Below are 8,667 nucleotides of genomic sequence, written 5' to 3' on the forward strand. Positions count from 1 at the left end.
ATCGAGAGCGATGATGTCATGAGCTCCTTTGGGACCTCAATAAAGCTCAGAAACATTGCCCATGACAACATCGAGCACGTGGAGCATGAGATTATTTGATAGCACACACAACAGAAGCCTGTGTATACGCCTTCCTCGTTGCCGGCCCTAAGAATAGGTTAGGCTTGATGCCCTTGAAAATTCCAAACCGACCAAGTCACTATTATAATGGTCTCCATCTTTCACTGTTGGTTCGTCACTGGCCGTATATATATAGTTAATGGTATCGCCTGCAAAGCTAGTTCGTCATTTGGCATATATACAATGTTATCACCTGCAAATTAAGTAAGCGTAGCGGCATGTCACATTGACGGCGGCCGGCCGTATCTTTGGTCAGAAGCGGTGAAATACATACATCGTCGGAATGCACGAATTAGCGGCCATGTGACCATGTCATGTGTGCCTGCCTTCTCCAGCTTGTGGAGACGTTGACAGCTTAATTTGTTGAGTTCTTGTGCGTGCCTTGGGTTCCTGTCCTAGCTATATAAACTGGATCTAGCTAGTTGTCCGTGGCAACAACCAACAGACAATTCACTCATTTGAGCGAGCGACAGAGCTAGGGGCCGGACGAGATGGCTGCTGACTGCGGGAGCAGGGAGGAGATTTGGAGCCTGGCCGGCGCCACCGCGCTCGTCACCGGCGGCAGCAAAGGGATAGGGTATAGCATATGTTCACACATGCACGCATGCATCTCTTCATTCTACCAATGCAGTTAGTAGTGTTGTACATGTTGCTCCGACCCTCATTTTAAGTTGTCCTTGAATAGACATGCCATCGTGGAGGAGCTTGCTAGGTTTGGGGCGAGGGTGCACACCTGCTCCCGGAACTCAGCGGAGCTGGAGGAGTGCCGCCGGCGGTGGGAGGAGAAGAACCTCCAGGTCACCGTCTCTGTCTGTGATGTGTCCATAGGAGCCGACAGGGAGAAGCTTATGGACACGGTCCGGCAAACCTTCCACTCCAAGCTCGACATACTAGTAAGTTATACGTTCCCTTTATACGGAAGTTATAAACATGCCATGTAGTTTGCAAAGCGATCTTATATTACGAGACGGAGGGAGTAAGTTCTATATTTGACGCCTCGACGCGACATTATTATGAGTTAGTAAAATCTCCCTTCATCCAAATAACATAGGTGAACAATGCGGCACAATTGTTCTACAAGCCCACTGTTGGATGTACAGGGGAGGAATACTCGAATCTGATGAATACCAACTTGGAGTCAACCTTCCATCTCAGCCAACTCGCACACCCTCTTCTCCTACACGCTTCTATTGCCGGAGGAGGCACCATCATCAACATGTCCTCTATTGGAGGTTCAATCGGCTTTGCAGGCTACACAATTTATGCTACCACAAAAGGTATCTACATGTGCACTTCATTGCCAAAATATACAATAATGACATTTGTTTGTATCATCCCAACAAAAGTGCGTCCATCGTTTATGAATTTTAAAATATTATTTGGTACCTAAAATTAAGTGGATTTTTTTATGGTTGTATTTGTCCTTTACTATTTAGGTGCAATACACCAGCTTACGAGGAGTTTGGCCACCGAGTGGGGCCCCGACAAGATCCGTGTGAATGCCATTGCCCCAGGTTTTATCACAACCGATATGATTAAAGATGTAAGTAGTGTCTAGCATGCATTTTTCTTGTTTAAACAACAACATATGAAATTAAACCGTATTTTTGTAGATATCTCATGAGATAATAAGTTCACTTTATATTGGGAGGGAAACATTATAATTTTCCAAACGATGTATTATTTGCACCAAAATAGCCATATCATAATAGACCGAAGCAAGTGCTAGCGCTGTTTTCACTATGATACAAGAGCTTGTCGGATTGATATTGCCAATCACTAATTCACGGACAAAAAATCTGTATTGCATAGCTTGTTCTCTAGTCTCTCCAACCAAGAAATTAGAAGCCTTTTTTTTCAAACTGCTAGCAATTTTCACATCTTCTTAAAATTAAATGTGGATAACAATTGTTTATTGTCGATTCATAGATTGATACCGAGTTTATGAAGCAAGAGCACTTGAAGACCCCGTTGGGACGGAGCGGCAAGCCGGTGGAGATCGCCACAGCAGTGTCATTCCTATGCATGCCGGCAGCTTCTTTTATCACCGGCCAAGTCATCTGCATCGATGGTGGTCGAACTATTAGTTCGTAATTATCAATTTCCCTGGATCAGGACCGCTTCGTAAGCTCTTGATTACTTGGAAAATACATGCATAGGAGAGTGCAGCAAGAAATAAATAAAAACTAAGTAAATTATGCCAGCTAACAAGTGGCATCATTGTGGACACCTTGGCACATTTCACGGGACAGCGTGTGTATGAATGTGTAAATTTGGGCCTCATTTTTACTGAATATACGAGTCATGTTGGTTTTGGTATGAAGATGGATGGGGGACTACTATTCAGTTAGAGTTATAAATTTGATTATTATAAGCTTAAGATGAGAGCATCCTTCGCTTGAAAACTTGAAAGGGTCATAATTTTCTAATGATCAATTCGACCACCCAATATTTTTCCTTGACCGAATTGAACCACCCAATGTACGGGCAGCATATACATACACACCCCAAAGGTTGATAAGATATTGGATCATGCAAGCGCATGGGCCTTGTTCCTCAGCTTAAAGCCCCTTCAAAAGGGTTTTTGTTTGCTATGTGAATGTCTTGCTAGAAGATATAATTTCCTGGAATTGAGTTTTAATATCTTTTAGGTGTTTACGAAACTCATCCATAAATTTATTTACCTATACTATTTCTAACGAATCAAGATATTCTCTTGTTTTGGTATAAATAGTAGCTATCTTCTCTTCCACCGGGAGAGGATTTGCCTGGGATTGTTTAAGCAATTCCCTTAGTCATCAACCCCTTGCCAATTGATTCTATCTTCTTTTATCAAGAGCAGAGGCGAATTGTGCAAAGGCTTGTAAGTCTGCGAGTTGAGCTAGTTCCAATTAAGATTTGTCAGCTACTTGTTTCATGACTTTAACTTGAGTTGCGGATCCTACTATTGAAACAAAAATACCCATATTAATAGCGGGTCAAATTCCGGCGATGAATAGATTCACAGATAAGAATATTTATTCATCTATATATAATGGAGATTACATTAGTAGGAATATAGACAGAAATGTTTCCAGATTGAGTCTCAACTATTAGCAAAGTGGTCATACTTCCTTCGTCACAAAGAAAATTTAATTTAGCGGCTCTTTTTAAAAGACGTGAATGCAAATAAAAAACATTCCCTTGATAAGCCTCACGACCGGGAGGCCTTCTTACTAAAAGGGACATTTGCCGATAAGCTTGTGCCTCTTTGGAGAGATCATTATAACTTATTAAAGTATGTCGTTTGCGGTTCATAAAATACTCAACCAGGGCTGCTCCTGTGTAGAAGTGAGATATTGTAATGTAGCAGATGAATCCACCACGTCAGGTGCTATAAATTTGTATTCCATGGCTCCCTCATTCACAAAGACACGAAGTATGCTCTTTGACCAATAGCTACATAAATACATATTACACCTTTCCTTTTTGATTGAGAATTGTATTTGTAGCTACTGCTGTTTTAGAGCTGTCATTGATCGAAGCTGGGTTGTTTACTTGTGTGCTGTGAACAGAGAGATCAGCGGTGTATTTATGGACGACAGAGTTTGGTTTTTGTGCACCCAGGGACATTGCACCGCCGGTGCATCCATGATCAAAACTTAGCAAAACATTTTCAGAAAATCTGAAACTTTGTTTATGTGATTATGACCAAATGTTTTAGGTGCTTGCAAAACTTGGTGGGGAAATGAGATCCGGGGAGCTCTGTACAAAAAGAAAACAAAGTTTATGCTGAAAACATGTGAACAATAACTTGGGTGCAGAGCGTCATTTGTATGGAGAACATTCGATGTTTTTTTTGGAGACCAAACTTTGCAAGCTCCTTAAACATTTGGTCATGATCGCATCCACGAAGTTTCAGAATCTTTTTTGATTTTTTACTATTTTTTTCAAATTTACTGTTCATTGTGTGGGTGCAACCACCACTTTCCCTACACGACAAGTATAGTGCTCGGGGCAAGCAGGTTAAGATTTGCACAACCCAGCTACTCCACTAGGCCAACTCTTACAAAAAAAATTATTATACAGTTAAACTTGTCAATCATGATCAATAATAGCTTCTTTTTTTGCGTGGATCAACTAATAATTAATGATCAATGCATCTAGAGCATTATATATGGCAGTACTGCGCAGGTAGCGAACCTTGACCTCAGGGAGACATTCCGCTAGTGCCAATTTGACGATCAAATGATGATCAACAATAGTGCCTACATAGCTGCATATTCTTGCAGATCTTTTAAATTTAACAAAACGTCCATACGAACGTGCTTCAAGTTGGAAATGACACTGTGTTCAAAAAAAAAGTTGGAAATAACACTGGCCATTCGGCAATATGATATATGAATGCAAATTGGCGATTATTTCCTGAAATACAGCAAGAACAAAGCTAGGCTGCCTGCCCCGTCTCAGTCGCACACCTCCGACACGAAGGACAGCTTCCCCCGGGGGACGTCGAACGTGAACCGCGTATTCACCTGCTGTGCGGCGCCAATCACCGTCCGGCGGTACCCACGGCCGGCGACCATGAACCTTGCGTTCATGCCGTGCACCTCAAACAGCCGATCCGATGTGAACCACAGCTCGGCGCCGCCCTCAAAGTGAAACGCCATGTTGGGGAGCTGCTCCTTCACCGATTTGTACATCCGGTCAAACCAAAGCGGGCCGCCCGGTGGCCCCTTCACCGGGTCCGACCCTAGCTCCTTCATGCGCGCCACCAATGCTTTTTCCACGACAAGGTATATCGGCTCCGCGAAATGTGTGATGGTCTCCGCTGGGTTGATGCTGCAACTGTGGCCGTCGAAGACGCGCTTGTCGATCTTGAGACGCTTGTACCCTAGGGTGATGCCGACGAGGTTGAGGTGGTAGCCCGAGACGCCGGGACGTATGACGAGGTTGGTCGTGTGGGCATGCGGCGGAGGGCTTGGGACGTTGGCGCCGAGAAAGAGGGAGCCATGGGGATTGTGCACGGTGGGCAGGGGGAGGCAGTAGGAGAACCTCCCACTGGCATGCCCACCAAGTTGTGTCAGGAGCGAGAGTGGCAGGTGGCTCAAGGAGAGCACCCCATCAAGGGTGTTGTCATTGTGGAACCCAGTGGACGAGTGTGCGCAACCAAACACAACACGAGGAATAGACTCCCTGATCGCGCCCGATCGGCCGGTGCGGAGGTGGAAGGTGTCGCGCGAGAGGTACCCGGTGACCGAAGAGAAGTGGAAGGAGCAGCCGTGAGCCGTCTTCCTGTAGGGTGTGGTGCAAACAGGATCGTTGTTGTGGACGCCGTGGAATGTGGGCGACGCGCTTGGTGAGAAGAGGTTGCCGACCTGCGGCAGCGACGGGTGGCATGGCTCGCACATCACCCACGATGTGCTGATTTCGGTGTCGAGGCCGAGGACCTTCAGCCTAGTGCCTTCCCCGGTGCCGAGCGACACAAACACGCCGTAAGCATACCGGGCCGATGTTGAAATCGGCAGACGCAGGTCCTCGGTGGTGTAGGCCGAGCCATTGCTGGCATGCCCGACTAAGGGCGACTAGCTGGAAGCTTAGGCCCGTCGTGTTGCTCGGATTCGCCCATGCGATGGCAAAGCTCAGGAAGAAAACTGGGAGAACAAGTGTTGAGAGTAATTTGAACATGGTTGCTTATTTGTGTGCTTCTTATTCCTCGATGGATCTGGCACCCTTTTATATTGGATGTTCTTGTATAGACTTTCTTCTTGGATGCCACTTCATTAAATGGGACAAAGTTGTTCTAAAGGATTTTGTTAGTATCCTCAACATGGATTTTTTAATTTATGGGCTAGAATGCCTTTTGTCGGTCTATAAATTCAATGTGATCTTCGCATTCCTGAATATGGATTTGTTTCATCTATGGGCTAGAACGCCTTTTGTTGGTCTATAAATTTAATGTTATCTTCACATTCCTGAATATGGATTCGTTTCATTTATGAGCCTTTTGTTGGTCTACAAATATAATGTGATCTTCGCATTAATGGAATGATATCCAAGAAATAACTAGTGACTTTAATCCAAAACATATATCTATCATCTCCAACAACAACAAAAAAGGCATTCCTCAAGGATATCAGTTCTCTGTGTGTTCCAGTCTTAAAGTGCACAGAGTGACTCCTATTCTGAGCTTTTTAGTGATTGGTTTGAGATTAAGGTTTAAACTGACCTTATATTATTTAGCATGAAACTGAGATTATATTTAGTGGGAAACTGATATTATGTTTTATGTTTTTTATTTACCCCAGCACATGTGCAGAGCAAACAGAGGGGCGCGTCATCTGGCCGCGTGCAAGACGGACAAACCTCCTAGTGGGTCGGCCCACTACAGCCCTTTTTCTTTTTTTATTTAAGTGTGAGGTTTTTTCTTTTCTTATATTCTAGTAAATTATATTTAAATTCCTAAAATGCTCTAAATATAGATATGTATATGGAAAAAGCTCTAAAATGTTTACAACTTTTTATAAAAATATGTCTTGGAGTGTTAACATTTTGTTTTTTCGAAAAATGTTTGTACAAATAAAAAAAGAATCATGCAACCTAAAATGTGTTCATAACGAAAAAGACGTTCACAAGTTTCAAAACAATGTTTGATACATTTACAAAAACGTTATACAATATTTTAAAAACCATGTACTTTAAAAAGAATATCTCTTACCATTTAAAAAATTGTGAAATTTAAAATATATAATCTACTCCCTGCAGTCCAAAAAAAGTGTTGTGGTTTTAGTTCAGCTTTAGTTCGAATTTAAACTAAAGCCATGACTTTTTTTTGTATCGGAGGGAGTAACACTTAACAAATGTTTGAACGTTTGAAAAATGTTCATGGCATTTATGAAAATGTGTGTAAAAAAATGTTCACCATGTTTTTTAAAAGTGTATGCATGTATTTGAAAAATGAAAATAAAAAAACGAGCAGAAAAAAATGTAAAAAAAACAATGAAACCGATACAGGAAAGCAAAAGGAAAAAAACCATGTGGAAGCTTATAAAACCGGTCCGAACCGGTTCCGAAACTGCTCCCGGAAGCTATGGAACACATGTTATGGGCCAGCCCATGCTCGCGCCAGAGGCAAGATGAGCTACCGTCTCGCACGATAGGCGAGACATACCTCCTGTGAACAGAGGTAAACAGGGTCGACAAATTGGGCCAAGGAGATAGCCCATGATCTTATACCAATATTTCCTTCACATGCTTAGACATACTAGTTCAGAAAAAAGAAAACATGCTCTAGAGATAAACACCAAACATGCTATTTAATAGATGTTTATTGTTGCGAATTATTTAACATTGGGTAAACAGGAGTAGATGTTAACACAGGCTGGAAATAAGTAGGTCTAGTACCTATATTATTGGGATTGTTGGTGTGCATTTCATGAGAAATGAAAGTTCATGATGGGCTGACAAGTTCAGAGTATTAGACCACATAATTTTTAGAAACTTAATTTTGGTTTGCGAAATATTTAATTTGTAATTCTCCTGAAATATGGCCTTTTGCTACGGTTGTCAATGCACTTCATCTCATCACTGAGACACTGAGCTTGGTTGTATTTTTACCTTTAGCTATTTAGGGCAGAGCTATTCAGGCCTGGGATGATGCATGTATACAGCACCTCAAAGGCACTCGCAAAAAAATGCATTTGAAAGGGCAATATCAACAATAGGCGAAATGGCCCTATAAAGAGAGATTGTCCGGCAGTAGAGTATATAGTTGTCTATGTGTAGTTTTATGTGCACATCTCAGCCTCACAGGAAACAGAGCATCCACTATAACTAAGAAGTGAAGCAAATAATTGCCATGTAGGAGTACTATTGCTTACCACACTAACCCTATCAATTATGACAGGAAGGGCTATGAAAGCGTGAGATAGTTAAGCAATTAACCAACAAGGAACATGAGCAATTCAGCAACAAAAAGCAACATCAATCAGTCAACCGCCTGTGCTGGTTGTGATTGTCAACTCAGATATGTGCCAGTGAAACCAGCAATGACCAAGTTATTCCCCTGTGGAATAACACTACATAAAAAAAATGACAACTTGGTTTCTACCTACCTGTCATCTAACCAGCAGTGGTATCAGGTTAACGGTGTGCTGTTTCAATATCTTCACTGAATCGTGGACTGGTGGTGGATGGCGTTCCAAAGTTCACATCTAGCAGATCATGTCGTCAAAAGAGATCATACATATGCAAGCAACATGATCATATTTCATATGTATGCAAGCGACAGGAGCAAATTCAGCATATTGCAGATCATATACAAGTAGCCGTGCATCTGAGAAATATTATGTGCTCTCTTGAGAAAAGATGTTTGGCCTTGACATGAAACTGCATAGTTACAGGAGAAAACTTATATGCAGCATACGTCTTACATCACTTGCAAATTGCATATGCAGATTATCGATATGGATAGCCTCTAGACACAACAGGAACCTCCCCGACATTAAACCCTCGGCACCTAAGAACTAACACAAAAGGGAAAAAAGAAGAGAAAAACAATCTGAACAC

At 42.3% G+C, this 8,667-nt stretch overlaps 1 protein-coding gene and 1 pseudogene across 1 annotated transcript; one reads left to right on the plus strand and one right to left on the minus strand.

Moving 5' to 3' along the window:
- The first annotated feature begins 611 nt into the window (after nucleotides 1-611).
- Nucleotides 612-2,443, plus strand: LOC123082604 (noroxomaritidine/norcraugsodine reductase). The gene is made up of 5 exons (XM_044504903.1): nucleotides 612-697; nucleotides 806-1,013; nucleotides 1,172-1,397; nucleotides 1,557-1,663; nucleotides 2,050-2,443. Exons 1-5 carry the CDS (start codon nucleotides 612-614, stop codon nucleotides 2,212-2,214), a joined length of 792 nt encoding a protein of 263 aa, XP_044360838.1. The 3' UTR covers nucleotides 2,215-2,443.
- A 2,122-nt stretch (nucleotides 2,444-4,565) lies between these two features.
- Nucleotides 4,566-5,787, minus strand: LOC123082605 (aspartyl protease 25-like; annotated as a pseudogene).
- Nucleotides 5,788-8,667: the final 2,880 nt, after the last annotated feature.

The sequence above is a fragment of the Triticum aestivum genome, chromosome 4A (genome assembly GCF_018294505.1).
Source record: "Triticum aestivum cultivar Chinese Spring chromosome 4A, IWGSC CS RefSeq v2.1, whole genome shotgun sequence".
NCBI classification, from domain to species: Eukaryota; Viridiplantae; Streptophyta; class Magnoliopsida; order Poales; family Poaceae; genus Triticum; species Triticum aestivum.

Excerpts from the sequence above, each read along its gene's own strand:
- LOC123082604 (XM_044504903.1), top strand. The coding sequence starts at position 612 with ATGGCTGCTGACTGCGGGAGCAGGGAGGAGATTTGGAGCCTGGCCGGC. Across the intron at positions 698-805 it reads GGCGGCAGCAAAGGGATAGG|ACATGCCATCGTGGAGGAGC; the intron begins GTATAGCATATG and ends GTCCTTGAATAG. Across the intron at positions 1,664-2,049 it reads CAACCGATATGATTAAAGAT|ATTGATACCGAGTTTATGAA; the intron begins GTAAGTAGTGTC and ends GTCGATTCATAG.